This window comes from Penicillium subrubescens, assembly GCF_028828155.1.
Source record: "Penicillium subrubescens strain IBT 31985 chromosome Unknown utg000002l_segment0_segment0, whole genome shotgun sequence".
Taxonomy (NCBI): Eukaryota; Fungi; Ascomycota; class Eurotiomycetes; order Eurotiales; family Aspergillaceae; genus Penicillium; species Penicillium subrubescens.
Window position 1 is genome coordinate 2,719,847 of NW_026643152.1, and position 27,948 is coordinate 2,747,794.

At 51.5% G+C, this 27,948-nt stretch overlaps 14 protein-coding genes across 14 annotated transcripts; 8 read left to right on the forward strand and 6 right to left on the reverse strand.

Annotated features, from left to right (window-relative positions):
* Positions 1–308: 308 nt before the first annotated feature.
* On the forward strand, positions 309–671 carry N7473_002368 (uncharacterized protein; the record flags this gene model as incomplete). The annotated part of the gene is made up of 1 exon (XM_057148308.1): positions 309–671. The coding sequence occupies one exon, from the start codon at positions 309–311 to the stop codon at positions 669–671; it is 363 nt and encodes a 120-aa protein (XP_057011962.1).
* Positions 672–1,342: 671 nt separating this feature from the next.
* N7473_002369 (uncharacterized protein) lies at positions 1,343–1,957 on the reverse strand (the record flags this gene model as incomplete). Its single annotated transcript, XM_057148309.1, has 3 exons — positions 1,343–1,395; positions 1,459–1,788; positions 1,948–1,957. The coding sequence occupies 3 exons, from the start codon at positions 1,955–1,957 to the stop codon at positions 1,343–1,345; spliced, it is 393 nt and encodes a 130-aa protein (XP_057011963.1).
* A 286-nt stretch (positions 1,958–2,243) lies between these two features.
* Positions 2,244–3,264, forward strand: N7473_002370 (uncharacterized protein; the record flags this gene model as incomplete). The annotated part of the gene is made up of 3 exons (XM_057148310.1): positions 2,244–2,303; positions 2,431–2,543; positions 2,607–3,264. 3 exons carry the CDS (start codon positions 2,244–2,246, stop codon positions 3,262–3,264), a joined length of 831 nt encoding a protein of 276 aa, XP_057011964.1.
* Positions 3,265–3,388: 124 nt separating this feature from the next.
* On the reverse strand, positions 3,389–5,584 carry N7473_002371 (glutathione S-transferase family protein; the record flags this gene model as incomplete). Its single annotated transcript, XM_057148311.1, has 7 exons — positions 3,389–3,450; positions 3,507–3,852; positions 3,906–3,986; positions 4,051–4,228; positions 4,307–4,422; positions 4,671–5,196; positions 5,256–5,584. 7 exons carry the CDS (start codon positions 5,582–5,584, stop codon positions 3,389–3,391), a joined length of 1,638 nt encoding a protein of 545 aa, XP_057011965.1.
* Positions 5,585–6,397: 813 nt separating this feature from the next.
* Positions 6,398–7,085, reverse strand: N7473_002372 (uncharacterized protein; the record flags this gene model as incomplete). Its single annotated transcript, XM_057148312.1, has 3 exons — positions 6,398–6,810; positions 6,883–7,000; positions 7,080–7,085. 3 exons carry the CDS (start codon positions 7,083–7,085, stop codon positions 6,398–6,400), a joined length of 537 nt encoding a protein of 178 aa, XP_057011966.1.
* Positions 7,086–7,588: 503 nt separating this feature from the next.
* Positions 7,589–8,873, reverse strand: N7473_002373 (putative ATP binding protein; the record flags this gene model as incomplete). The annotated part of the gene is made up of 2 exons (XM_057148313.1): positions 7,589–8,766; positions 8,831–8,873. The coding sequence occupies 2 exons, from the start codon at positions 8,871–8,873 to the stop codon at positions 7,589–7,591; spliced, it is 1,221 nt and encodes a 406-aa protein (XP_057011967.1).
* A 266-nt stretch (positions 8,874–9,139) lies between these two features.
* N7473_002374 (putative cell cycle control protein (Cwf19)) lies at positions 9,140–11,328 on the forward strand (the record flags this gene model as incomplete). Its single annotated transcript, XM_057148314.1, has 2 exons — positions 9,140–10,441; positions 10,507–11,328. 2 exons carry the CDS (start codon positions 9,140–9,142, stop codon positions 11,326–11,328), a joined length of 2,124 nt encoding a protein of 707 aa, XP_057011968.1.
* Positions 11,329–11,780: 452 nt separating this feature from the next.
* N7473_002375 (D-mandelate dehydrogenase-like dehydrogenase) lies at positions 11,781–13,531 on the forward strand. Its single transcript, XM_057148315.1, has 6 exons — positions 11,781–11,936; positions 12,128–12,205; positions 12,264–12,478; positions 12,541–12,944; positions 13,011–13,250; positions 13,303–13,531. The coding sequence occupies exons 2-6, from the start codon at positions 12,153–12,155 to the stop codon at positions 13,402–13,404; spliced, it is 1,014 nt and encodes a 337-aa protein (XP_057011969.1). The 5' UTR covers positions 11,781–11,936; positions 12,128–12,152; the 3' UTR covers positions 13,405–13,531.
* Positions 13,532–13,715: 184 nt separating this feature from the next.
* Positions 13,716–15,196, forward strand: N7473_002376 (putative formin binding protein). Its single transcript, XM_057148316.1, has 2 exons — positions 13,716–13,751; positions 13,812–15,196. The coding sequence occupies exons 1-2, from the start codon at positions 13,728–13,730 to the stop codon at positions 14,682–14,684; spliced, it is 897 nt and encodes a 298-aa protein (XP_057011970.1). The 5' UTR covers positions 13,716–13,727; the 3' UTR covers positions 14,685–15,196.
* Positions 15,197–16,291: 1,095 nt separating this feature from the next.
* Positions 16,292–19,027, forward strand: N7473_002377 (putative C6 finger domain protein; the record flags this gene model as incomplete). The annotated part of the gene is made up of 3 exons (XM_057148317.1): positions 16,292–17,500; positions 17,674–18,061; positions 18,165–19,027. 3 exons carry the CDS (start codon positions 16,292–16,294, stop codon positions 19,025–19,027), a joined length of 2,460 nt encoding a protein of 819 aa, XP_057011971.1.
* A 517-nt stretch (positions 19,028–19,544) lies between these two features.
* Positions 19,545–21,535, reverse strand: N7473_002378 (uncharacterized protein; the record flags this gene model as incomplete). The annotated part of the gene is made up of 4 exons (XM_057148318.1): positions 19,545–20,642; positions 20,699–20,789; positions 20,861–21,308; positions 21,367–21,535. 4 exons carry the CDS (start codon positions 21,533–21,535, stop codon positions 19,545–19,547), a joined length of 1,806 nt encoding a protein of 601 aa, XP_057011972.1.
* Positions 21,536–21,709: 174 nt separating this feature from the next.
* N7473_002379 (spliceosome assembly protein PRP11) lies at positions 21,710–22,490 on the forward strand (the record flags this gene model as incomplete). Its single annotated transcript, XM_057148319.1, has 2 exons — positions 21,710–21,721; positions 21,795–22,490. The coding sequence occupies 2 exons, from the start codon at positions 21,710–21,712 to the stop codon at positions 22,488–22,490; spliced, it is 708 nt and encodes a 235-aa protein (XP_057011973.1).
* Positions 22,491–22,847: 357 nt separating this feature from the next.
* On the reverse strand, positions 22,848–25,477 carry N7473_002380 (serine/threonine protein kinase CBK1). The gene is made up of 4 exons (XM_057148320.1): positions 24,759–25,477; positions 24,183–24,686; positions 23,633–24,109; positions 22,848–23,576 (listed from the first exon to the last, which is right to left on the reverse strand). The coding sequence occupies exons 1-4, from the start codon at positions 25,385–25,387 to the stop codon at positions 23,264–23,266; spliced, it is 1,923 nt and encodes a 640-aa protein (XP_057011974.1). The 5' UTR covers positions 25,388–25,477; the 3' UTR covers positions 22,848–23,263.
* Positions 25,478–26,251: 774 nt separating this feature from the next.
* On the forward strand, positions 26,252–27,761 carry N7473_002381 (Tim22-complex subunit TIM54; the record flags this gene model as incomplete). The annotated part of the gene is made up of 2 exons (XM_057148321.1): positions 26,252–26,351; positions 26,422–27,761. The coding sequence occupies 2 exons, from the start codon at positions 26,252–26,254 to the stop codon at positions 27,759–27,761; spliced, it is 1,440 nt and encodes a 479-aa protein (XP_057011975.1).
* Positions 27,762–27,948: the final 187 nt, after the last annotated feature.

Below are 27,948 nucleotides of genomic sequence, written 5' to 3' on the forward strand. Positions count from 1 at the left end.
AGGTAACTTAGTTAGTTTAGGGATGGCGCGTACAAAGCACTTGGTCCCCACTTAGTTACCTGACCGATGACGAGGATGAGCTTAGTCTTGATGCATCTGGCTAGCATTTGCTTAGCGCCGGACGGGGTGGCACTGCTTGATCTTTCAGGTTGATCCTCTAAATTGAACCTGCCTTACAGGAATGTTCCCACCTTTTCACCCTCATTCCCACTTCATCTTCGTGAATCATACCTGAAGACTACATCCTTCACTACAACACTGCCATCAATATACCTCTTGACTCCGAAAATCAACGCTTCTGTGTCACAATGCGGACGGCCATCTGTACCTTTCTCGACACAACCTGGTTCCTGACTTCTAAATTTTTCGGGGCATTCTTTCAAATCTTGCTTCCAGCTGTGATTGCTGGTGGAATTGTCTGCGGTGTGCTTTTCGCCGTCGCCTTAGCTGTCGTTCATATCTTGGGTTGGATGGGATGGATTAATTTGGACTCTGGTCCCGAGAAGAAACAGAAGAAGGAGAAGGAGGGTAACGCCTTCGAAGCTGCCGAAGAAGGGTTTGATGAAGTGCTTGTCAATGTCTCGAATGACAAGAAACGATTGGAGATTGAGATCGAGTTTCTGGAAGACTTGTTGCGTGCCAAGCGGGAGAAGTTGACGGAAATTGACTAGAGGTATTCAACAGAGTTGCTACTCAAGCCCAACTCGAGCGAAATGATGCGAACAGGAACATGTGGGGCTTTCCATTAGGTCCTGCTCGTGGAATACCTGAACAAAGTCGCTCGCACTCATGGCTGATCCACATATCCCACGACGGGAAAAGACGCCGGCTCAGTTGTGACCCGTACTTTGAATGCCCGCGAGGATATGACAACTTGGCCTTCAAAAGCAGACAGATCCTAGAAACTACGTACTCATGAACAGCTTTAGGATAGCAGTGATAGAACCTATATGGCAAGCAAATGCAGTGAACAAGTTGATTCCATTGTTAGAATTCGCAATCAAGTTTATTGGAAGGGTATTCGAAACAAGTATCATCGTCCTCTACCGACTATCCATGCTTCGAATCTGAGCTCACTTATGGAGCACAGGTCCAACGAGCCATATCAGACCAGTTTCCTGGGGAGAAAAAATATTGGTAGCATAGGCGCTGATGTGTGGAAATGGGTAGCGGCCCTGCTCTAGATCAGCGGGAGCTATCATAAGCGCACGCGTATGATCATACCGGAGAGAGGCAAAGCCGTCAGATTGGGGGTTTCACGTCGTGTCTTCATAAATCATATCATCTACCATGTCTAAGGAAGAAAGGCTAGCCGCGAGAAGCTATCGCAGTAGTCGTTGTATCATAGCAGTTTCTCCTCCAAGTCACGCTCATCGAACGGATCTCCAAATTCATCTGTACGGGAACAAATCAGCGCGAGTTCATGCCGGCATTAATATAGCTCGATCCATCACATACTCAAGTTGAAGTCTTTATCGATGACCTGCTCCATCGCTCGCTGGTACTCGTCCTGAGCACGCTTGGTCTTCCACGCCGCGACGGGTAGTTCTGGGCCCTTTCCAGAAAGATTGCCGGGCTCTACTTCTGTACGAGGCCTGTAATCGGTTGTAGAAGAAATGTCGGGTATTTGCTGCGGTTGTGAGCCGGGAGGGGAGAGCTCGGAGGTGGGAGCCGCGGGTTGGGTGTTGTGAGTGGGAGTGCGGGCACCGGTATCAACTCCATCGGAGTCAGAGTGGGGAGAGCCGACAGAGGAAGCCATTTCAGAATCACCGTCGGCGTCTCGAGGTCCTATGTGGAGTGTGGTCAGTTGGGGAGCCTAGGCCGAGATGTTGATGGGTCAAGAACGCGGAAATGTTTAAATAGCGAAAGCGGAAGCTAGAGAAGCTGGATGAGGTCCAGGCTAAAGCCAATAGAGTTTGTTCATAATAAGGAATATCCCGAACTTACCGACAGCCATCTTGGCGGTATGAAAAGAAGGAGGTTGGAGATGTGTAGTAAGCCTTGCAGATCGTGGAAGCGATCAAAGGGCGGAGCTGAAGGAGGAGAAGCGGAGATCGAAGCGGACTGGGGCGGTGGCCGCCTCACCTCTGGGGCAGCCGCGAATTTTCTTTTCTTACTTGTCTTCCCCACCATTTGTATACTCCTTGAACATATTACATCTTGCTTGTCGCTTTCAGCACTTCATTATTACCTCCATTGGCCTGCTCATTCTGCTGTTTTGTTTATCCGTCTTTTCGTGGGCCATGAGTGCGAAGCCTGAAGTCCCGGATGCATGGGATGCGGACTGGGAGTCCCAAGCGGATGTAAGTACCAATATATCAAGCGGATCACTTAGTGAAGATCAAGTGCTTTTAGGCCTTAGTCATGGGATTCTTCGCTCTAACTCTGGATTGATATAATACCAGTATACTAACATGGTGGAATGTATAGAAACTAGGAGACAGGCCTACCCCGCCGTCCGAGAAGAAAGTCTCCTCCAAAGTCTCCAAAGCCCAGCGAAGAGCTCAGCAAGCAGAGTTTAACCGGCAGCTCTGGGCAGAAGCGTATGTCTTGAATCTAAATACCCTTTTGGAGGCCGTTCAATCCCTAACAAAGTTTCATTACAGTGAAGCCCCGCAAACATTCCACTATGTCGAAGCCCGATCCGAAGTACCCCTGAAATCAGACTTTAAACCGACTGTTACACTCCTTAGTCGGAGGCCTCAGATTGCATCACGCCAGTCATCTGCTTCCGGTGGGGTTGATGGGGCGGTAACCGGCATGGGACAACTCGGCCTAGACGAGGGCGACTCAGACGAAGATTCGAGTAAGTCTCGTCAACCAACTTTCGAGGAACGGCAAGCACAAGCTCTCAAGAATCGCGAGGAGAGGCAGCGGAAATACGAGGAGGCGCGAGAAAGGCTCTTCGGAAGCCCTTCAGCAACGACATCTGGCAACTCGTCTCCAGGAAGTACAACCCCTCCCCGTCAGAGCCAGCCTGGTGAAGGGCGAGGCAAAGGCAAAGGCCGAGGCGGCCAGCGGGATTATAGGGAGAAGAGAGATTCCTCGTCCGCCTCGAACAAGTCGAGGCAGCAGCTCTACGATCCAGCAAGTCCAAATCGGTCGAATGGATCGGCCCTACAGAGGCGAGACCGTCCCCAGGGGGATCGAAGTGATGCCGACAAGCAGAATGCTCCTCAGCAGCCACTACGCAACCCTCGGGGCCCTGATGGAAGCGGAAGGGGTGGTTTTGGATTTGGCACGAGGGGCGCTCGTGGGGGCTAAGAATACAGTGTATCCTGTGTTCTCCATCTGTGTTCCTTCCAGGCGTCTTCACGCTCAATTGCCCATAATTCCATCAACGCGTCCCCCCGAAGGCCAATCGGGGACCTTAAAGTCCAAAGAGAAACTAGGGAAGGCCCCGTCCCGAATTGATTGCATTCGCAACCTGAGACGTGTTGGGCCGGTTCTCTGCGGTTCGGGTCAGTATCCAACCTCTTTACCCGGGTCACGCCCAAGAGACTTACCGGCGTATCGCGCATAACTGTCCAGATATAGTTCATCGGAGCTAGTTGTTGCTCGGACATGCTCATTGGCGTCGATAGCATCTACCCATGAGGCCCATCGAGTTCCTGCCTCGGCATCTGGTAAGCCTCGATACGGCGTCAAGACTCGACGAAGTCGGATGACCCACGGGGCAGCCTGCACATCCACAAAGGACATCTGCGATCCCATGAAAAAGGGACCATCAGGATGTGCGGCTGCGAGCAGCTTGTCGAAGGCGTTCTGGAGCTCTTTTGTGTTCTCGATCTGCTTCTCTGGGTCCTGCTCTTGCAGTACCCGATAGAAGTTAGGCACGATATTCCGATTAATCTGCATGGACTTGTCAGCGATGACCCCAAAACCGAACGCCAAGGCTTGCTCACATGGTCTGCCCAAAGTCGGCAATGGGCACGCATCTTTGCATCTTCTGGTAGAAGTGCTCTGCCAAGTTTCAAGTCTTCGAGCTACAGGCAGCAGCGTGTCAGAACGAAAACGAGGGTCGATACCCTAACATGCGTTTTCTCTTACATATTCCATGAGTACGGTGCTTTCGTAGCACCCCCAGTCATCGTGTCGTAACGCTGGGACCAAGCCCCGTGGATTCACATCCAGCAGTGACTGAGGCTTTTTGTATGGATCGACCTCGATGTACTGATAGGGTATCTTTTTCATTTCCAGCGCTATCCATACCCGTTGCACGAAGGGACTTTGTGCAGAATAGCCATCGAATTAGCATGAGTCCATTTCATTCAACGTGAATTTACGACTGGCATCATAATCTCACCAGAAACAGCTTCCATAGAGCTTCAGCCTTGACTCCGCTGCATGTTGACCTGCGGTCACAGCGGCTTGGCCTGTCGCTTTGGTGTGATATGACTTCTGGTCCGACATAGTTCTGTTCTATTGGAGTGCGTTAGAAGTTTTTCGGTTTTTCTCGTTCAAGGGAAGTTATGAAAATGCAATTTCGCAATAACTTGATCGAAATGAGGGAGCCTGTGTTACTCGTGGGTAACAGCTGCCCGATCTTGACCGTGACGTAACACCAAGTTCTGCGGGGTGACGCCAAGCCAACGCCAGCTTGTCCATGCAAACATGCAGTACTCACATGAAATACTCGCTGGAACAAACAGGAGCAATGCGAAACATACCATATTCTTTTTTCTTTCCTTGTCCTCTTTCAAAAGAACGCGCTGGACACTATTCTTCTTGACTCGATCACTGTCTTCCAGAGTGTGTTGATGACCACATCCCAGTCCCTGCCCTTGAACGCCAGTGCCATTCACCCGTTGGATAGTGAAATATCTCTTCCCGTTTGCCCCGGGATGATTCTCCGGTAAATTTGAACTAGGTGCAGAAAGCACACTGAACGAATTGTTACCCTGTAGTGGAAACATAGAATGCATGTCAGGCAACATGTCCTCCGAAATGGCTACATCCTCTAACACGCCAGCAGTGGGAAAGTATTCGGTGATCTTGATCTTGACATCGCAAAGATCTCTCTCCCGTGCAACACGCTTGCGCTTCTTCTTATTTGGATCGTCGGACTTGGGGGTCCCCGATGCTCGGCCCTTTAATCTGCAATCCCAATAGTGAGAGGCGAATGGTTTGCGCTTGTATCGCTGAGTGGAGCGGTGGGAGTAAACGTTGTCGATGTGAGGGAAGTATATTTGAAACCTGTAAATAAATATCAGTCGTCATGTTTAAAATGAGTTGCACCAGGCAAAGGTGCATACTGTTCTTCGCTGAGGGTAATCATCTCATCTACATGGAACAAGATCTTTCTCCATGTGTCCAAGTCAGGTGGGTCTCTGACAAGCTTCATGCCTTGCAAATGACCAGGAAAGCTGTCCATAAAGCTTGTTATGTCTAGTGTATTAGCTACTAGCGCTGCATAGTCATGTTGTAGAAATGTTGTGTGTGACGGCGGCTGCTGTAGCTCCAGGGCCAATTCCACACTCGATGGTTCGGGCGCGTTGTTCATTACTGTCAAGGTCTGGGCATGCCGAGGAGCTGGAGGGGCTCCAGTGAATCGTGACACTGATGATTGCATGGACCCCTGCATAGTAGCATAAGACTTCTGTTGTTGTTGTTGTGCAACATGCTGAGATGAATTAGGTATAGATTGTTGTGACGGCTGGAGATGCCGAGGAGGTGGAGGAATGTTCTCTATTGGCCCGAATGTCTCAAAGGGGTTTGCTGTGCTGAACTGAGTGATTTGAGAGGACGGATTCTGAATTGATACTTCACCGACGATCGGAATTGACGAAGCTCTGGGCCTTCCTCTACCTGGGCCCTGATGCGAATCCATTGGAGGTGGAGGGGCCGCTGCTTTTGTGGTGCGGAGAAGAAGTGAAGTGGAGGTTGAAGCGGCGAGGGAGACCACCCGCTTTATACGGAAGGAGCATCATCTTCGACCCAACATTCTTCTCCCAAACATGTGTCATTCGGAGAAGAAAGCGGGTTAGTATACTCGAACGACACTTGTTCTCGGACTGTCCATCTGCGAGAGTTCCTGGTATAGTAGTATCACAAGTTCTGTGACTACAGGGATAAGAAACAAGCTTTTGTCGATCAACCAATCAACCGTGGACTTACCCATGTGCTACTACATTGAATCTGGAGACTAGAGAAATGGCCTGACCATATATTTTCTAATCCCTCCTATGAAGAATGTCCTGAAAGACCATTTAAATAGTCCCTCTTCGGGGCTTATGTACCATCTCTCTGGTCTGTTGTTCAACTCGTTGCTAAGCTGGCTTTGAAAATATGTCATGGTTTCGAACCCATCGAACTTCATTGTACTTGAACTATGAACACCCATGCCACCCGTGGGCCAGTCTTTGAGAGAATTGTCAGCGCAGGACGCAGACAGGGCTCAAAGTGACTTCTTTCCAGCATGCTTCTTAGCAGCCTCCGAGTTAGCAAAAGGAAACCCGGTAGTCCTCTTGTCAGCACCAGTCTTGCGACTGATCTTGCCATCACTGCTAGCGAAGAGCACACACCACAGGCCGATGGATGCAAGGACAGATCCTCCAGCCACTGCGACAGCGAAGAACCCTTGTCCCGTGGTAACATATCGGGTGTACGCGTAGAAGGCAGAGATGGAATGGAAAAAAGAAGTTATCATGAGAGTGGGGAGGGCATAGGGCGCTTTCGGATCCGACTCCTCGGTCGTGACGGGCTCTGAGATTGAGGATGTCAGGGGAATGGAGCCGGTCAGCATCACGGTCAAGATGGCAATAGTGAGGAGACTGAAGCCCAAGCAACGGGCGAAGTAGATCTCGATAGCTGTCCATCGCGGTTAGTACGGTGTTTTAACAGCTAAGAGACATTCAAAATAACTGAGATGGCATAACATACAGGATGCAGGTCGAGTCTCATCCAGTAGCATGGCCACGACCATACTGGGGCCTGCGATCAGGGTTAGACTCTGCAACGAAAGCCACCCCGCCGTCGAGTAGGTGTATGCTCGGAAAACCTTTCGCCTGCATGTCAGCTTACTATGTCCCGAAGTTTCATGGTCCTACTTGTAGGGAGAATAAGGATGTGTCACTCACATCCATTTTTGCTGTTTAGATAGAGTAAGTAGTGTCAAGTTCTGAACTCGGATAATGGGGAAGCTGGTAGCCTAGAAGCTATCGACGATGTGACGTCACTCGATTTGTCTCGTTTGCAACCGATGGACGTTTCGTCCAAACACTGGCTCCATGAATAATATTCGAAACAAAGCAGGAATAGAAAGTACTAGGTGTGATGCCCTGCTGGATGCAAAGATAGGCTGAATACCTTTGTTCAGCTGAAATGATTTATCCTAAAGCCTCGTCCATGTCTAGAGTAAGTTAAAACCGGCTATCAGAGGGCACCTTCGCGAATACTGTCACTCTAGCCGTCCATTTAATACTTATTTGGATACTCTTTTAAAGTCCCATTCTATCTTTCTTTCCAAATCAAAACAATATGTGATTTTATTTCAAATTGCAACAGTATGAAATCGGCATCCAATTGCCACCAACACCATGAAACCCAGGAAGCCCAAGCCATCAACTCCTTGTATGAATACCCATAATCATTGATTAACATTGCTGGCCCTCAGGTACCGGGCAAAGCTGCTGTCTGCCTCGGATGGGACACTCTGGGAACCCGACAGAGCCTGCTTGTACCGTTCAGATAGGCCTTCATCATCGCCTGCACTGGGTCTGTAATCGTATTCATAATCGCCATCACTGAAGTCCTCGCCATCGGCCAGACCTCGCTTAATGATCTCATCTTCCTCCTCATCTTCGGCTTCGCTGACAGTCTCTGGTCCGGTCTCAGGACCCTTGCGATCTTTGCCGGCTGATCCAGACACACTCATGTCCTTCATAAGCTTACCGAGCTCCAATTCTCGCTGCGAAGACTTTTGCTCTTCACGCTCCTTTCTCTTCCGCTCAAGTTCGGGCTTATAATCGCGCTCGAATTCCTGGCGCTTCGTCTCAACGGCTTCGAAGAACTCATCAACACCATCACCGGTCATGGAGCTCACACCAACGACGCTCAAGTGCCGATAGAACTCCTCTAACATCAGACTCATGCTGTTCAGAAGGGAACCCATGTATCCGCTTCCGGCGCCGAACCCGCCGGCACCGCCCTCGCCTCCAAAGGCACCAGCTTCCTCCTCCTCGCGCAGGGCGGCTTGGAACTTGTCAAAGTCGGTCATCCACTCCTTAGCGAACTCAGCATCCCTAACGTCGGTCTTATTGAAGACTAGGATCATCGGAAGCTTGGTCTTGTAGAGGATACTGCAGGCGTACAGCATGTTGCTCATGAATGTGCTGGTCGAGCTAGCGCGAGGGGTATCGATGATATATGCGATGACAGTTGGGAATGACGACGCGAGAGTTTCCAAAAAGATACTGCCTGATGCGCTCCATACAAATACTTCAATCTGGCCGGGTGTGTCGACCAGAATGTGTTCGACTGGCTTTGCGGAGGGGTTCTCGGTGTTCGGGGCGGTACGCTTCTCAAGAAGGGCAATGATTTGATCAACCTTGGTAGCGAACAAGTTCAGAGATGTCAAAATTCCTCCGTTGGGACCCAGGTTGTACTGTTTCATCACTTCCTTGTAGTTGATCGAATCACGGATATCAATGTTACTTTCGAAAGGAACCGAGTGCACCGCAGGGTCGAGGTTCATCACGTAGGGGACAGTCTTCTTCGAGTGAAGGTGCGAGTTGATCCTCTGCATGAAGGTTGTCTTTCCGGAGCCTGTTGAGAGTCGGTGTCAGTCTCATCACAGAATGCGCGACTCGAGACGAAAGGCGATCCATACCTGCCATGCCCACGCAGACCACGGACACCGCCGGAGACGCCATCGTGAAGTGAAGTCCTTGCAAATGAAAGTTGAGATAATTCTGTCTGCCCGGCTGCGGCGATTCCAATAAATGGGTTGGTCGAAGGAGGTTTCGTCGCAAGAGGTTGTAAAAAGATAGTGGCGGGGAGCTTCTTTTTTCTCCCGAAATTCTTTGGTCGCGGGGGGATTGACGATCGGCGCCTGGACCGCCCGGCGCGCCAAACGTCATTCCGCCGCAGCTTTTTGCTCCTCGACCTTCCTGAACAACCACATCTAAGGAGGGGCACAATGACCTTGGAAGATTTCGAAAAGTCACTAGCGGAAGACCAGGATCGACGTCGAGAGAGGAGCGACAAGGACCGACGCCATCGAGACCGTGATGGCGATCGCGATCGTAGCAAAGACCGTTCAAGTCGTCATCACCATCGTTCCAGCCACAACCACCGACGGCACTCGTCACGATCCCGCGAACGAGACAATAGACGTGATCGTGAATCTCGACACCGCGATAATGATGACGGTCACAGACACAAGCGTTCACGTCACTCGACCGACCATGGAGACGACCACGAGAACTCACATAAGCGCCGGCACCGACACGAGCGAGATGAAGAGCATTCGGCTCCCAAGACGATCATCCAGGAGGAGCCAAGTGCCCTGAAGCGCGACTCCTGGATGGAAGCACCCTCTGCCCTCGATATTGAATATGTTCATCGCCCAGACCCCAATCGCGTGGAAGAATCTACGAAGCCAAAGATGCTTCAAGCGGACTTTGAGCTCAAGATTCACGACAAGGAGCTTAACAGCCACCTTCGTGACCTTAAGGATGGAAAGGCGCTTGATGATGTTGAGGAAGAGCCCGCGCAGCATGAGGTGGATTACACATTCGGGGACTCTGGATCTCAATGGAGAATGACCAAGCTCAAGGGCGTATACAGAGAGGCCCAGGAAAGCGGTAAATCTGTCGAAGAGGTTGCTGTGGAGCGATTTGGCGATCTCCGCTCCTTCGATGATGCCCGAGAAGAAGAAACCGAGCTGGATCGCCGCAAGACGTATGGCCAGTCGTATGTCGGCAAGGAAAAGCCGAGCGGAGAGTTGTTCCAGGAGAGGAAGCTTAAGAATGTAGTCCACCGAGACCCGCATGAGCATACTCGTGATCCTGCCGAGGAGCTGCGGGCAGAGGGCCAAGGCAAGGTCATGGGTACGGAGGCTCCGTCTAGCACGACGAAGCTCCTCGACCAGACAGCCCTGAATCGCCTCAAGGCTCAGTTGATGAAGGCAAAATTGAAGGGAGCCGCCAATGCAGCTGAGCTTGAAGAACAATACAACAGTGCCGCAGCTGCGGCAATATCCAACCGCAGTGAATCAGACGTCGTTGTGCTAGGTGTCCAACAAAACCGCATGTTGGCTGGCTCAAGGAATGAGGTCAAGCCAGTTGATACTAAACGTGGCCGCGAAAGAGGCCTTATGGAGGACAACGAGGATATGACCATTGAGGATATGGTTCGAGAGGAACGCAAAACCCGGGGTCAACCCGGTGGTGAAGGAGCACGGCTCGCAGAGCGTATTGCGAAAGATGGTAAATTCGAGGTAAGTATTATTCTCTACCTATGCTTCATGACTTGATGGAATCCAGCAATCTGACAGTTTGATAGAATGACTTGGAGTATATGGACGATCAGGCTTCCAAATTAGCCAAACGAGTGCACCGATCTGAAATCGACATCAAGAGTGCCACGATCAATGACTTCCGCAAGATGAATCGCATCTTGGATAATTGTCAGCTCTGCCATCACGAAGATACGAATACTCCGCCAGTCGCACCCGTCGTCTCCCTCGCCACTAGAGTCTATCTCACGCTTCCCACTGAACCAGAAATCAGCGAAGGCGGAGCGTCCATCGTGCCCATTCAGCACCGAACCAATCTCTTGGAATGCGATGACGATGAATGGGAGGAGATTCGTAACTTCATGAAGAGCCTAACGCGCATGTACCATGATCAAGGCCGTGATGTGATCTTCTACGAAAATGCCGCACAACCACAGCGCAAGCGCCATGCCTCTATGGAAGTTGTCCCTCTACCATACAGCCTCGGAGAAACGTCACCTGCATTCTTCAAGGAAGCGATTCTGAGTGCCGAGTCGGAGTGGTCACAGCATCGCAAGCTCATCGATACTTTGGCAAAGTCCAAACAAGGGCTCGGTAGAAATGCATTCCGCCGGACTCTGGTGAAGGAAATGCCGTACTTCCACGTCTGGTTTGAGCTGGACGGCGGCCTTGGCCATATCGTCGAGGACGAGCACCGCTGGCCTCGTGGCGATCTCTTCGCGCGCGAGGTCATTGGCGGCATGCTCGACGTTGCTCCCGATGTCATCAAGCGACAGGGCCGCTGGAATCGTGGTGGGGATCCACGGGTGGATGGGTTCAAGAAGAGATGGAGGAAGTTTGACTGGACTCGTATCTTGCTCGAAGGATAGGGCTTGTCTCAGTCTACGCTAATGTCTGCTGTTTGGGTTTAAAGTTAGGCTCTGGTTAACGGCACTGCAAAAGCACTCGGAAGCGCATCCGCTTTTCGGGCCATGCATAACTTCCATTATTATTGGTAGAATTAACGTTTCCCGAGTCAGATCAGTCCTTTTCCGATATCATTTCCCCGGAAAGCCGGACTGTATAGAAGTCCTTTAAAGATCAAGGCTGGCTTCGAAACATTCAATGTCGGATTGTACGCAGTGGTACTTCCATTGAAGTTTAGTAATTCATAGAACAACCTATCATCGTTTAGCTGTCTTAGCAGTCTATTCGCAAGTATCACGCTTAATGGCGGCATGCGGGGAACTCGCCGAGATTATGAGATAAACCAAAATTAACGTAACGAGTCTCGCGTGGAGCCCATCGGTTCTCTCGGCCGATGCGTCGTATCGCTAATAATGACTCCTTTGGTTGCTGTTATCTTCAACATTTCCGTCTTGCATTCTGTTCGTTGCTAGAATTTTAGAATCTTGCATTAACACCTTCTTCCTCAGCTGATCCTCTGTTAGCTGATTCAGTGCCTTCAATTCTCGCTATCTGCCCCTCATCCTTATCAGTAAGTTTGCGCCTTCGATTGACATCCCCTCGATTCCCCTCAGGTCTTGAAAGGACTTGATTGCGTGACATCCCGCTTTGAAATTGTCATTTCGTTCCTTGGAGGAGAATCTAACACTTTTTCGCGCTCGATTTGGCCCAAACGCTTGACAAAGGTCTAGAAAAACAGTGAACTAACAATCCTCTGCATAGACTACCTTAATCTCATTTGGCCGCTATGGGCTCCCACGAAGCTAAGCCCAAGGTTCTCATCCTTGGCAAGGTTGACTTGTCTGTTCATCCTTTGAAGATACACTTTCATAGCCCTGTGCTAACTAATAGGCTGCAGCGCGCACGATGCCTGGAATGCTCTAACTCAAATCTGCGATGTCCTTAATCCAGCTTCAACCACCCGTGAGGACTTTGTGAAAGAATGCCAAAGTGGAAAATTCGACGGAGTTGTAGCGGCCTATCGTACTTTCCACTCTTTTGGTATCACTGGTCTGATTGACCAGGAGTTGGTGGGGGCGTTTCCACCCTCCTTGAGATATCTTGCTTCCTGCGGTATGTCTACCCTTGATACATGGTTATTTCCTGAGGAGATGATGCTGACACGCTTCCAATAGGTGCTGGCTACGACCAAATAGATATCGACGCCTGCAGTGCCCGTAACCCCCCGCTCCTCGTCTCGAACGTGCCCACTGCAGTGGACGACGCTACAGCCGATGTCAACATGTTCCTCATTCTTGGTGCGCTTCGTAATTTCAATGCAGGCATGCATTCCCTTCGAGAAGGCAAATGGCGAGGCAGACCAGCACTTGGCCACGATCCCCAGGGTAAGACTTTGGGAATCCTGGGAATGGGTGGCATTGGACGTAACTTGAAGAAGAAAGCCGAGGCTTTTGGAATGAAGGTCATCTATCATAATCGCCGACAGCTCAGTGAGGAACTTTCTGGGGGAGCGCAATATGTGACCTTTGATGAGCTTCTATCCACCAGTGATGTGCTCAGTCTGAACCTGCCATTGAATGTAAGTGGTCAAGCAGGGAAAACTTTCAAAACATTCAAAGTCACTCTATGCTGACTCGAAAAACAGAATAATACCCGTCATATTATTGGAAAGCCAGAGTTCGCTAAGATGAAGGATGGAGTCGTTGTGGTCAACACTGCTCGTGGTGCCGTCATGGATGAAGCTGCTCTTGTCGATGCTCTTGACAGCGGTAAGGTATTCTCTGCTGGTCTCGATGTCTTCGAAGAGGAACCCAAGATTCATCCTGGTCTGATCGGTAATCAAAATGTGCTCCTTGTGCCTCACATGGGTACTTGGACTATCGAGGTGAGTTAAATAGATGTCCTGGGATATGGTTGAGATACTGACAGTTCACTAGACTCTCATTGCGATGGAAGAGTGGGCGATGGAAAATGTCAAATTGGCCATTACTACGGGCAAGCTGAAGAGCCCCGTTCCAGAACAGGTTGATCTGCAATGATAAGGTGTACGCAGAAGTGCGCCGGTGCATAGACATCTCTAGTAGTATATAGAGTGACGGTACATGAGCTGAAAGTGTATTTCTTGGACATAAGTGGAGAACAAATCAACTTCAAGGGAACTAGTTGTGTATTTTTGAGATATGACTTGTCATTTGAACTTGAAATCTAAAGAGGCATGGCTCAATTCGAATTGAACGAAGAGTACACAATTCACTCTATACCCGCATTTCTCCTTTGGGACTAGTCCCGATTGCGGCGGGAGTTTGTCTCTTATCGCCGCTGTGGTCCTGCTCCAACTTCAACTCGACCCAACGTCTCCAACATGGCCGAATACTGGAAGTCAGCGGTAAGTTGTTTTTCTTTCAAGCTTTGCAATTTTCACCACTAACATATTCCTACCTTACAGCCCCGCTTCTGGTGCAAACAATGCAAGATCTTCATTCGCGACACGCCGTTCGAGAAGACCCAACACGAAGCCAGTCCTAAACATCAAGGTAGCCTCAAGCGCTTCCTGCGCGATATTCACCGAAACAATGAACAACAGTCAAGAGAGACACAGCGCGCGAAAAGTGAGGTCGAACGTTTACGACAGGCCGTAGCAGGCGGTTCCTCGAAAAGCGATCCCAACGGCCCTGCGCCTTGGAAGAAGGCCGCCGCACCCGCGCCTAAATCTGCTGATCGACCGGTCAGCGTAGAGGAGAGGAAGAAACAGATGGCGCAGTTGGCTGAAATGGGTGTTGCGATTCCGGACGAGTATCGCGGAGATATGGCCTTGGCTGGTGAATGGCAGACACTCTCGGAGACCAAGATTGAGGAAATAGAAGGCGCTGCCAAGTCTATTGGAGTACGCAAGCGCAAACATGATGGCGACGAGGAGGATGAGGATGAAGAAGGTGGAAATCCCTCCGAGCGACTTGTGAGCAAAGGGTGGGGCTCGAGGATGAGAGTGTACCCTGGGGCGCAGAATGACGACGATGAGGAGGGTCTAGATGCCTTACTTGCGTCTACAAAAGACTTGAAGAAGTCTCAGGTCGCCCCTCCGGATGCTGACTTGGAAGAGTCAAAATCAGCCGGAGAGCCGAAGCCGGAGCTCGCTTCATCCGTGAAGAAAGAAGAAGAGGCTGCGGAGTCCAAGGACCAGGAGAACGACCGCACCGCGCATGTCAAGACGGAAGAACCAAGTGTTCCTTCTGCTGTACCGACTGAAGAGAAGCCGCCAGTCGAAGACGCACCTGGGCCTGTTTTCAAGAAGCGCAAGGCCAAGATTATGAGGAAATAAGTTCTAAACACGACATGACCTAGCTGTGCCTCATTCCAACGAATAAACCTTCCCATACATGGACCGATGGGATCACCCGATACAGCATGTTTAGGCAGCCATACTACCACAATCATGTCCACGATGTGTGTTGGATTAGTGGCAGACTTAGACTGTGCCTCTGTGAGCGAAGACCTGAATTTCGGCCACCTCCAGAGCCGCATCCCTATTGTTGTCTAGACATACCAGCGACTTACTCAACCACTGTCGCTGTGTGATCAGGCACTACTTATCTGATTACTATCAAGCCATCTGAAACTCCGAGTTTGGTTTCCTAAATTGACGCGTGGGGTTTAGTGATTGATACATCCAGTCAAGTCTACTATGCAGCGGGATCATCGATGCCTCCGCTCCGCTGAAGCCAGCGGGCAAAAATACTGCCCTGATGCTAGAGCTACCGTGCAGCCTAGCAATCATTATTAAGATGTATAAAATTGATTTCGATCATGTTTTTGTATATAAATTAATGTAGCAATTCGATCAATAATTGTGTAGCTTCATAGACCAGGAGAATCATGAAGTTCGGAGTATAGAGTATAGAGTATAGAGTATAGAGTGGTTGCCACTCCAATTTTTTTCTCGGCGTCGAAGCGGAGACTTTGGATCGCCGGAAAAGAAAGCTCCTTTAGTTCACTCTCCAACTTCGCGCATCTCCCTCCAACTGCCCACCAGACCACAGACTCGCCGAGTTCCTCAGCAACTCGCGCCGCTCCTCTATATTGACCAGACACATAGTGTCCTAACCCGGTGAGTGTGTTTTGTTCCATGCAATCGCGAATTCTCCAGCCCAGTCAGCCCGCCTTGTCCTGTTCGAGGCGCATCTCTCTTCTTCCCACACGCAAAGAGCCCCGGAATCCCGTCCTCAGCGTCGTCATGATCGATCGTCTATTGCAAGGGTCCTCTTCATCTTCATGGCCGTCGTTGCGACACCAAATACTCCCTATCCAGGATGTGAGATCGCGGGCGGGGAGGAGTCTTCGGGGCCCTCAGGACAGAGAATGCGACACAAACTTTGAACGGCCGACGGATGCACGGTGAAAACCGCGATGGCTATTGCAGAAGTCAATTGCCCTCCAAAATATACTCGCGCGAGACTTTGGATGCGCTGATTTGTCTCCGCGGACATGGCCTTGTTTGCTGGGGAGTGGGTTGCATCTCAATCTATCCGCCGCGAATGTGTTGAGAGCGAATGGCCTTTGTCTGGGTGCTCTAAGGAAATGCGTTGTTCCTGCGCGGCTCTGCCAATCTGAAATCCTGGAAACTTTTTTTCCAACTGGGAGATGCTCTTTATTAGGAGCATAGGCGCGACTGGGCTGGAACTCTGCCAGATGGTGGGAAATCTTTAGCTAACAGATTGCGATCTTACTAGACCCAAGGCGATAAATGATTTACACGTCCCGACCCATTCGACCAGGTGCTGTGCCTTCGCCCAGCCACAAGCTGCACAACCTTTGACCTTGAGGATCTTCTCGCGACCGCAAAACTTGAAGAGGACTGCGGACAACAAGGTCTCGCCTTATACAGACTGATCGAATCCAACGCATTGCCTGGAGGGCCGGCTACTAGACATGGCAGATCCGACAGAGCCTACTCCAGGCGAGTCGGCTAATCCGCCGGCTGAATCGATTGCTCCAGCGCCGGCGACGAGTGAGGTGCCGGCGACGACTGAGCAACCTTCAGTTGAAGCAAACGTGCCCCCGCCAGAATCAAACCCGGTTCCTACGCCGACAATTGAGCCTCAACCAGAACCATCACCAGCGCCGCCAGCGGCATCAGAAATCTCAGCGCTATCAGGAACCCCAGCGCCATCAGAACCTCCAGTACCTCCAGCACCCGCGGAGCCTTCAGCACCTCCAGCACCTCCAGCACCTCCAGTACCCGCGGAAACCTCAGCATCTCCAGCACCCCCAGCACCGTCAACCTCAGATACAACTGCAAACCACCCTGAACTCACTAGCAGTTCTGCAGAAGAGACCAACCACTCGGCGCCTGCGCCAATCGTTACCACGTCCTCCATAATATCTTCACTTCCAGCAATGGACACATCCCTCCCGCCGATCGATTCGTCTCACTCTTTGGATGATAACGAGCTTCCTTCATTTGATGCAGCGCTTCGCGCTGTGAGCTCCTCCGCGGCAGACCTGTCGCTTCCGGCGATTGACACCACTCTGCCCTCGCTGGACTCAACCCTACCAGCGATTGGTACGGATATTCCGACCATGGATCACCCATTCGGTGATGATAGCCCCTTTGCACACCACGACTCACACGATGGGTCTGAACACGCTCTAAATGTTGGCCATGATGGCACTCACCAGGGATCTATCAATGGTTCTACCCATTACCAGGCGCCGTCTAATGACAACTACCAGACGTCAAATGGTAACTACCAATACAACCAGAACTCACAACACGATGGACGACAACAATCGCAGGTTTCCCCTCAGCACCAGTACCACTCTCAACCGCCGCAGGGTTACCAACAGCAGACTGACATGTACCACAACACTGGTGGAGGCTTCGCGAGTGTCAACGCAAACTCCAACAATGGCCAGGGACAGCCTGGCCAAATGCCTCAAGCCCCAATCGGATCTCCCATGCCTCCGATGTCATCGATGGGGCAGTATATGACTGGCTATCCATCAAATGTGTCTCCCTCGAACTCGTACTCACTACCGGGAGATCCCAATAAGATGCTCTCCGGTGGACGACATAAGAAAGAAGTCAAGCGACGCACAAAAACTGGATGTTTGACATGTCGCAAGCGACGAATTAAGGTATGTTGGTTCCTTGCGTTGAGATTTTGCACGTTGCGCTTCGCGGGGCGCAGGGCCTCGCTTGTTGCCGCAGACCCCGCCATCGTTTATTTTATTATCTCCCGCTTAACCCACGACCTCAACCACCCCTTTTTCGCGCGACTTGCATTTGGGCAGTGCACTAATTTGAACAGTGCGACGAAGGACATCCGGTCTGCAGAAATTGTGTGAAGAGCAAGCGCGAGTGTCTAGGTTACGACCCGGTGTTTCGCCCTCAAGCCTCTGCTCCCTCGGCCATCCAGCCAGCTCCAAACCCTCAGGCACCGTCGCTTGTCGTCAACCCCCAAGGCCCTCCTGTGCCTTCTGCGCCTTCTTATCCTTCTGCGCCACCTGGTTACATGCCCGCATCCTCCCAACCTTTCGCGCCATCTCTCCACTCCGAATCTCCCAGCGCCTCGACCGACCAGCACGATAACGGAGCTGGCATCGACCATTCTCTCGCGACCAGTAACGCCTCACATCATTCAAATATGCAGTCTGTCAATGAATTCCGGCCTCAGAGCTCGGAGCAGGTCTACAAAGGTATGTGGAATACCCTGCAGGGTTCCTGGCAGCTGGTCTGAAACTAAGCTTTCCCCATCTGCACCTTACTTTCAACGGGCGCTAACCGCTATACTGCGAACAGCCAAGAACCTGAATATCAATGACTTGATCGCTCTACGGGGTATCGCTCCACCACCTCCCAATCCTATCGGCTCCCTTCCTCCCGGCCGCCTCGAAGAGATTCAAGCAGTGTTCCTAGCCACATACGCCCCAGCAATTGACAAGCTGTTGGAGGTTCGATGGTACACAGACAAGGCACTATCCACTCTCATGGCGGATGCGCAGCTCATGGCGGACTACTCGGCCTTGATCAATGCGTTCAACGATTGGAATCTTAATGACGGAAACACGGTCGCCCGCTTGGAGAGTTTCGAGGCTTCCATCATCTGGAGAAGCATGACCCTGTGCCGGCAGGTGCAGACAACAGAGAATGGGCAACACGGCCAGGACTGGAATCTGCTTGCAGCGACTACGCGTCTTAACGCGATCGAGGCTCTGATCACCTGGACCCACCTCGATCAGAACTCCTTGTCACGAGCGCTACGAACGGAGGCTGCAACCCCACCCCATCAGCCTGATCAATTCATGCAACGGCAATTGGACTTCTGGAGCGAACTTGGAGACTTCCTCACTCTTCACGACAATGAAGCCAGCGCGGCCAAGCAGATCGACGACACCTTGGGCCGATGTCGCCAATTGCTCGATACATATGAAAACCGTGACATTATCTACTCCATCGCCATTGCACGGCACCTTGGCCAACGCTGGCCCGACTTCCCCAACAGTCTTCCCAAGGTTGGATACACGGCTGAGAAGGAGTCCGGCACGAAGCTGTTTGTCGCGCAGAAGTTCATCGAAGAAGAGGCCGAGGGTAAGGGCACCACGCAAATCTACAAGCGAATCTGCTGCATGGCAGTTCGCTCTTGGTGGGTGGCTCGCGAGTAGATGCTCTGCCTCGATTCTCTGACTCGACGATTTCTTCTCATTTTTTTCTTTCCTTCTAACCTGCCACGATCATGGCGGGTAGTTCTTCACCCATATTTGTGAATGCACAGCGGTCTCTGCTTGCGATTCAAAAAAGCATCATGGCTAGGCGTTACTATTCTTCGGATGATTTTTTGACTTCTGTTTCTTTTTGTTCTCTGTCGCTTTCTATGGAGCCTCGGGGGACTGGGCAGCGAGCGAGTAAAGTACCACGGCGTTTTCTGGCCTCTTCATCCCGCGGACGAGTCTTCTTCGTTTCTTTTTTCTGTGTATAACTCGGTCACTCTTCCCTGCGGGATTCTCATACCCTACGAGTCCAACAAGCGGTTAGACAATCTTTACATTTATCAGTGAATAGTTGAAAACAAGCACTCTATGAGTAAACTCTGGTTCCTTCAATCTTATCTAGAAACGTAGGTATGATATGTCTATTCAGGCAAAATATCGTAGAGATAACATGAATTGTATCTTCTACAGACTATACAGGAGGTACTTCAACCCGAATCTTCATCTCACCCGTCTCGCCCTGAAACAGGAACCCAATATCCCGCGTCGAATCGTCCAATTCAATCTCTCTGCGCACGAACCGACTAGTATCCGCTGAGGACACAGGAGCCGTAGCCTGCATTTCATCATCACTGTCTTCATCCCATCCCGCCACCCCATCATCCCCCGTCTTCTTCTCCACTGGATCCCACTCATCCGTCTCCCAAACAAGTCTAAACGAATACGGAGCGAGATGGAAAAGCCGAGAAACGAGCGCCTTCACCTGATATGAATCGAACGAAGTCGGAATTTCTTTAACACAGACTTGCGACTCAGACAGCTGGAACGCAAGCTTAATCAGACGCGTTGCCACAGACCGAGGGTGAATCACTCTCTTCCCCGAGCCATCCCGCTCAACGGCTCTCGTCACCGTAGGCTCTCCGTATAACTCGCAGAGTTCAGCGTAACGAGGATGTGCGGCTAGAATTGCGGGTTCCTCTGCTTCAGAGGTAGCAGAGAGCTCCTTGCCGATGAGGGAGAGATAGTACATTTCAGCGTTGGAGCGGTCCTGTGGCGAGATGGTGCTGAAATTGAGGGTTTTGAGGGAGGCGGGGAAGCGGGAAAGTGTGAGCATGAAGGATTCGTCTAGGGTCATTGGTTTGGATGCGCTCATAGATGAGGTTGCAGCTGCGATGGCGGGTGGGAGGGGCGGTTGGTCGTAGAGTGGGTTTCCGGAGAAGCGAAGGGTTGTTAGACCTGGGAATAGGATGGGGAGGTGGTTTAGGATTGTCCATGATGAGATGTTGTTGCGTGAGAGGTCGACGGAGGTGACTGTTGGGGGGAATGTAAAGTCTAGGGCTGTAAGTTGGGTGCTGTCGGTGACGGCATCGATGTTGTTTCCTCGAATGGAGAGGTGTTCGAGAGTTTGGATCTCTGATAGCGGGCCTAGAGCTAATAATGATCTGACCTCATTATTCTCGAGTGTCAACTTTTTGATAGATCCTGGGAGCGGGCGAGATATGGTGCGTAGTTGGTTGCCAGATGCAGTGAGTGATGTTAATGACGGGAAACGGGATGTCACTTCGGCAATCTATAGGGATTGTTAGTGATTAGAAAGGCGATTCGAGATATTTGCACTAGACACACCTCATCCCAGCTTAGCAAGGTTTCTTCGAGGTGTAGCTCTGTGATGCCTTCAAAGATGAACCCATCTTCTAAAGGTTGAAAACGGTTGCCACTGTTATTCAAGTCAGCCTCATTCAAAGTAATAACAGTGCAATGGCGTATATAGGAGTTTGTCGAACTTACTTAACCTTCAATTTCTTCAACTCCTTTAGCGGGTAGCAGATATCCCAAACATGACGCCACCTACTCAACAGACTGCGGCTGAGATCCAGCTCCTCGATCTTGGGGCATGTTGTTGCAATATCTTTAGCAGCCTCAAGGACTTCCGCCTCAGGTTGCTCGTAAGAGGATAGCACACCAACTATGCGCAACCCATCAAGCAAAACGATTCGTAGCTCCTGCAACTCTGCAAGTTGCTTGCGAATCTTATCGAAGCCCACCTCTTCAACGACCTTGCCGCTGATCTCAATAGTTTGTTGACTAGCCTGCCCAAGTGGCTTAGAGGTCCAGACCAGTTCCGAGTCATTCTCGGAGGCATACTTGTCACGCAACGCTTCTAGGAAGCTGAGCGGCAGGTATGATGGCCTGGAGGGGCGGACGAAAGACCCCGCCGTGGGGTAGTTACTCTTGCCTGGGGACTCTGTCAGTGTATTATGTCAAAGATATTTCGAAATGGGAGGTATGAATACATGTGAAATACCGGACTCCTTTATGCTCTCCTGAATGCTTGCCTCTCGTGGGGTCGTCCCATTCAACACCGAGCCAGTCACCTGAAGTGCCCTCGACACCTCCCACATAGCGAATGGTGCATAGTTGACCACCGTAGGACCGGCGCTGGCCTATTAGAGAGGCGTTCATTGCATAGGTTGAATATTAAATCCCGCCGTCTTTCTTGTTCAAGGAATAACTCCCGCATCAATTGTGTACTTCAGAAACCAGCGACTCCCGCGGTGCTTACATAACCACCACCTTATCGGGCTCCAAGACGCCCGCAGATTTGCCTTCTCCAACCTCCACAGCAACAGCGACAAAATGGATTACCAGGTACGTTCACACTCTACTTCCCACTGATAATGCTCAGGCTCGAGCTACCCAGATCTAGTCTAATCTCCCCTAGAATCGAGCAGGCTCCAAGTTCGGCGGTGGAGGCGTCGCCTCCCACTCCGCAACCAACGCCGACCGTCGCGAGCGTCTGCGCAAGCTCGCGCTAGAATCAATCGACCTCGACAAAGACCCGTACTTCTTCAAAAACCACGTCGGCAGCTTCGAGTGCCGTCTGTGTCTAACAGTCCACCAAAATGACGGCTCCTACCTGGCCCACACGCAGGGCAAAAAGCACCAAACGAACCTCGCCCGCCGCGCCGCCCGCGAACAGCGCGAAGGCAAAAATCAAGACCCATCCTCGCTCCCCGGAGCAATGGGTGTACAGGTCAAGAAGCAGACCATCAAGATCGGTCGTCCCGGATACAAAATCACCAAGATTCGGGACCCGTTGACTCGCCAAATGGGTCTGCTCTTCCAGTTGCAGTTCCAGGAGATCACGCCCGGTGTTGTCCCGCGCGTGCGATTCATGTCGGCGTTTGAGCAGAAGGTTGAGGATCCGGATAAGAACTTCCAGTATTTGGTTGTTGCGGCCGAGCCGTATCAGACTTGCAGTTTTAAGCTCCAGGCTAAGGAGATTGATCGTCGGGAAGGGAGGTATTGGAATTGGTTTGACGAGGATAGTAAGGAGTTTTGGGTGCAGATTATGTTTAAGACTGAGCGAGAAGAGCGCTTTAGTGGTGTGCCCGGTCTCGCGCCGATGCGAACTTGAGACGTGATTTGCCCTGGCACTCTCAATGTGTTTCTTAATCTTGATTTGCGACAAAAGTTTCGGCTCTGTCAACATTAGGGTCGCGTTAGGGTCGGAGCTTTGGCGTTTGGGACATGGTCTATGTACAATTTTTCTCTTTTGTTACGAAACCCGAGCGATGGCTTTTTTACTCATAGAAAGAAATGAGACTTTGGTGTTTGTTCACCGCTACTCTATTCGCTTCTTCTCATCTTTCCTCAATGTGTAGAGCTTGTATATAGGCATACTCCATCCCCGGATCCAGGCCTTGGGGACATGGTAACTCTTCCAAGTACGTTACACTATTCCAACCCAACCCTATACATATGATCTTAGGACTATCTCGATCTATATCCGCACATGTCATAACATAGGATCTTTTTTTGTTTTGATAAACTATGAATATGCAAATCACGACCTAAAATGCAAGGAATATCTGATCCTTGGTTGGCCCCTTTCCCCAGATCAAGTAACAACATGAGGGTATGTAATCATACCAGATAGCTCTAGCCCCGCGAAGCTTAAGATATCGACAACTAAAAGCAAAAGACGGCGCTCGGGGTCATGATTCGGAAAACATCGCGCTTGATATGCTGAATAACGATTCGTGGCGAAGAAATGAAAACATTCCAAGCCTCAGCCGAGACAGGGCATTTGCTAGAAAGAATAAAAGTGTGCAAGCCCCGCTGCTTCTCTCGGTCTTTCCTGGCAAAATTCCCACCGGTTGAGATTCTTCAAAGAGTGACTGACGGCCCCTAAGTACTTTGGAAGGCATTAAAGGCCTTGTAGGTGTAGCCGATGAAGGGCAAGCTCATCTCGGCCTCCTGAGAGTCTGGCATGGCCCGAGCCTGAGCACGGTGAATGGCGCTAGTATCCTCCTGGGGAATCTCGTCAATCGGGAAGTATGACACGTCAATGTTCGAGCTCAGTCTGGGCTCGAAGGGTGCGCGAATGCTGCGCAGCTGGTCCCACACAACACCGCGGAAGAATGGGTGGTTCTTGATTTGAGTTGCACCACCGTGCTGACCACCCTCGCTACCAATACGGTGCTCAGGGTCACACAAGAAGCTAAATGTATGGTCAGCGTTCATGCCATCTCCAATTCAGTTACGGATTGCTCTTACCTTCGGATCAACGACTCAGACTCGCGAGAGAGAACCAGCTCGTCGGGGAAGTACAGACACTCACGCCAATTCACTATCTTGCGGTAAGTGTCGGTGGTATCCTCAGCACAGAAAGGAGGCCAGCCAACAAGACACTCGAACATAATAGCACCCACGGACCACCAATCGCACAGATAGGTGTAACCTTGACCATTGAAGATCTCAGGCGCAATGTAGTCGGGTGTTCCAACAGTTGAGTACGCCATGGCGCGACGAGACTTTCGCCAGGTGTTGATCTGGCCACGGTTCGAAACAGTCAAGTTGATGGCGTCGTTGAAGTAACCGGAGTTACGGTTCCGGTCCTTTGATGTAGAGTTCTTAAGGAGGTTCTGGTAATACGCGTTGTCATGAGTCTTCTTGCCACCGGTTGAAAGACCGAAATCGGTAAGCTTGACATGACCGCCGCGGTCAAGCAGAATGTTGTCCGGTTTGATGTCACTGGTGTGATAGGTTAGTTTCAAATCCAGGCAACGAATTGTAACGGACTAAAATGCACAGAGAAAGCACATACCGGTGAAGGAACCCAAGTTTGTGAACAGCCTCGATAGCCATTACCACCTCAGCCATGTAGAACCGAGTAATATCCTCGGAGAAAATCTCGTACTTGATGAGCATCGTCATAAGATCACCACCAGGCAAGAACTCCATGAGCAAGTACAGGTACGCCGCATCCTGGAATGAGGCGTGCAACTTGACCAGCCATGGGTTGTCCTTCGAGTCTGCCAGGATATCACGCTCCGCACGGACGTGGGCCAACTGGTCCTTCTTGAACATCTCGGACTTGATTAGAGACTTGAGGGCGTAGATCTTGCCGTCCGTCTTGCGCTGCACCAACTTCACTTCACCGAAAGCACCCTTGCCGATGATCTTGATGGTCTGGAAGTTCTGAGGGGTCTCCTTGGTACGGAGGAATCGAAGGAAGTCTGACTCTCTCTTGGAGATACCCTCAGCCTCTTGGCGCTTCTTGGTGGAAGGAATGTTCGGGTCTTGGAGAGTCTTGTCAAGGTCGACGGAACTGGTAGATGAAACAGACATGGTCAGACAGGAACCAGTGGCAAATAGGTAATTGTGAAGAGTAAATACTTACCGCATGTTGCGATCCCGGGCCCGCTCAATGTTCTCGTGGAAGAAGACCGTCACCAACTCCTTTGCGGCCTTGCCGCGCTTGTGCACATTCTCCGAGTAGCGATCAGGGAGTCGCTGCAACTCCTCATTCTCCGCCGGTGGGCGAGGGCTGCGAGGCACTGGAGGGGCCAAGTGCGCGGCCTGCGCCTGGCCAGCAGGAGATCCTCCAGCAGTTCGAGGGCGAGAAGCGGGGGAGGCCGCCCGGTTGAAGAAGCCTCCACGGTTGGCGTTGAGATCCTGGTTGGAGAACTGCTGAATCAAACCATTTGTTCCATCGTTGGCGTAGCCCACGCGGGTCTGATACGCGGGCTGGGGCGATTGCAGGGCCTGCTGCTGCGCGTACTGCTGTTGCTGCTGTTGCTGCTGTTGAGCATACTGGGCCTGCGCGGGGTAGGGCTGGGCCATGAAGTATCCGGGTGCGTAGGCAGGATTGGAGGGATCGACATAGTCCTGGGCCCCCTGAGTCTGATAGATGGGCTGAGGGAAGGCGGAGGGGGTGGTGGGATAGGCGCGGTTGTTGGCCGCGTTGTAGTTGCGGTCATTGTACCCGTAGTTTATGTTCATGCGGTTATTGTTGTTGTTGGGATCCATCTTGACGGCAGCCCCTGCTCCCAGGTATGAACCAGGGAGAAATTCGAACGAAAGGAGGGGGAAGATGAGTTGGGGGGAGAAGAGAAGGAGGATCGGGGGAAAGGAGAAGGCGGGGAGGTGGTTTGAAAGGAGCGGTGGCTCTTCCTCAGGAGGCAATCCACTTCCACCCAAAATGCCCCAAAATGGCCTTCCTAGGGGGCGTCTCGCGGTTTCGGGTCTGTTTACTACTGGATGGACAGTATCAGAGTTGGCATTTTGCTTATTTGCCCCTCTCATGCTGCTATTCCTACAAGCCTACATGCATATCACGATTGATACCCTATAGAGGGGTCAACCCTACGGTACTTTTTTTCTCTTAGTGGGTGTCGTTTCAGATCTTCAATCGACCTAAAGATCTCGATACTCGACCAATCTGGGTTATTGCACGCCTTACGAACCCCTCTATAGTCGACAGATCAAGGGGGAGGGGTACACAGACAATGTCATGACTCGGAGGAGCACATTCCAATCGCGTTGTCAACAAGAATTTTGGGGCAAAAGTAAGCAAGTCGCAGGGGCTTCGGCACATCGCGCACGAGGCCCCAGCTTTGGCCCCCAGTAAAGAAGCTTAGAACAATGCCAGGCTCTCTAGGCCCATAGTCTGTCAAGGTAGTGAATATGTGCCTATATAGAGAAATCCTAGCTTGAATATGACTCGAAAATCCGTCCATTCTTTGTAGAAAGGATCAATATCTTGACCAGATCAAAAGCCGAGCTGCGCTACTGTATACTCGGCACGTGATGCGGATCATCCTGGCGCCGCTTGACTTTTTCCCGAACTCTCGTCGCAACGAGTTGTCTTTGCTGCCTCTATCTCAAGTCACAATGGCCGATTCCTCCAATTTAGGCGCCACGGCTGGTGCCGCTGGTGCCAGCCAGCCTAAGGCGGCTCCAAAGCCCCCTAACCCGGTGTTCAAGATGATGGGTATGTCTCTCTAGTCTTCTATCTCCGTGATCGCCTCCGAATCTCCAACTAATGCAATGCGATGCAATAGGTCTGCCGAATATCCGCTTCAAGCTGCCGTCCCGTAACTGGATGATTTTCTTCACCGTCACCGGTTCCTTCGCCGGTGCTATCATCTACGACCGTCGGGAGAAGCGCCGCTCACAACAGAAATGGTGCGACCTCGTGGCTCATATCGCAAACGAGCCGCTGGACGTGAACCAGATGCGCCGCAAGTTGACCGTTTACCTGGCTGCGCCGCCTGGTGATGGTCTCCGCGTGGCCAGAGACCACTTCAAGGAATATGTTAAGCCCATCTTGACAGCCGCGGCGTTGGATTACACAGTCATCGAGGGACGCCGTGAGGGTGATGTCCGGGCTAGCACTGCGGAGAGCATCCGGAAGTTGAGGCGAAAGGCTGGTGAGCAAAGCTCGGTTGTGGAGGAACCCAGCGTTGAGTCCGCTGTCTTGGACATGCGCGAGCGCATGGGTATCCGGGACGAGCCCGGTGCCAAGGGTGATCTGGTGATCGGACGGCATACATGGAAAGAATATATTCGGGGCTTGCATGAAGGTTGGCTCGGCCCATTGAACCCTCCGCTTCCACCTGTTGCAGATGTCCCAGCCATCGAGCCGGTAGAGGAGAACATGAAGGACACCGCAGCTGGTGACCATCCCTCCGATGACAGCCAAGCTAGCCCCGAGCAGAAGACCGAATCCGAGGCGAAGAAGGAGGAGAAGCCCTCCAAGCCTACCGGTCCTGCTGAAGCTTATATTTCCACTGCCGACTATCCCTCCGCTCACCTCCCCTCATCGCTCCCCCAGACCTTCGACAGCTCCGTTCCCATCGAATTCCCCCACATCCTCGGCTTCTTGAATACCCCGATCCGTATGTACCGCTACCTCACCCAACGACACCTTGCCGAGAGCATTGGCTCCCAGGTTGCAGCCCTCGTTCTCGCCGCCGACGCCAGATCCTACCGCGACGAGTCCTTCAGCTCCGACTCCGAATTGAGTAGCGCGAGCGTCGACTCAACCCCCTCGCCTAGTGGCTTCGAGCAGCAGACCGTTCTCGAATGGGAAGAAAACGAGTGGCACAAATCCGTGCGCAAGCGCGACGAGGAGAACCCAGGTAAGGAACGCGAGTGGCTGGATGATATCGTGCTTGATCAGCGCATCTCCACGCGCATGCAGCGCGCTCTTCTCTCGCCGGAAGACGAGGCTCGTTCTCAGCGCCTTGCCTCGCAGGAGGAGTATATCCTTGGCCAGGAACGGCCGGCCCCCGTCGCTTTTTGGCAGCGCATGTGGATTAAGTACGGCTACGGCGAGGACGAGGAGACTTTGAGGAAAAAGCCTATCCTCCCTACTGTTGATGACGAGGATAGTGCGTAAGGACTGCATTCTCGATTAAGAGAATGTTCTATATCATAGAAGCGTGTGGGTGTTTCTGATGCCTGGCGTGGGGCCTGTCATTTGTTTTTTTTTATAATCTGCATAACCATCTCCCTCTTCGGCTTGTATATTAGTATTAGAGGCGCAACTGTTTTTTTCAATGGGATGTACATGGAAAATTGCAATC

What these genes read in the sequence shown, in the direction of transcription:
- N7473_002380 (XM_057148320.1), bottom strand. Translation starts at nt 25,387, where the DNA reads ATGGATCCCAACAACAACAATAACCGCATGAACATAAACTACGGGTAC. An exon ending in AAACTTGGGTTCCTTCACCG is followed by an intron (nt 24,110 to 24,182) that starts GTATGTGCTTTC and finishes CTATCACACCAG; the next exon opens with TGACATCAAACCGGACAACA. An exon ending in TCTGAGTCGTTGATCCGAAG is followed by an intron (nt 23,577 to 23,632) that starts GTAAGAGCAATC and finishes CCATACATTTAG; the next exon opens with CTTCTTGTGTGACCCTGAGC.
- N7473_002375 (XM_057148315.1), top strand. Translation starts at nt 12,153, where the DNA reads ATGGGCTCCCACGAAGCTAAGCCCAAGGTTCTCATCCTTGGCAAGGTT. An exon ending in ATCCTTGGCAAGGTTGACTT is followed by an intron (nt 12,206 to 12,263) that starts GTCTGTTCATCC and finishes AATAGGCTGCAG; the next exon opens with CGCGCACGATGCCTGGAATG. An exon ending in GTCTGAACCTGCCATTGAAT is followed by an intron (nt 12,945 to 13,010) that starts GTAAGTGGTCAA and finishes CTCGAAAAACAG; the next exon opens with AATAATACCCGTCATATTAT.
- N7473_002376 (XM_057148316.1), top strand. Translation starts at nt 13,728, where the DNA reads ATGGCCGAATACTGGAAGTCAGCG. An exon ending in CCGAATACTGGAAGTCAGCG is followed by an intron (nt 13,752 to 13,811) that starts GTAAGTTGTTTT and finishes CCTACCTTACAG; the next exon opens with CCCCGCTTCTGGTGCAAACA.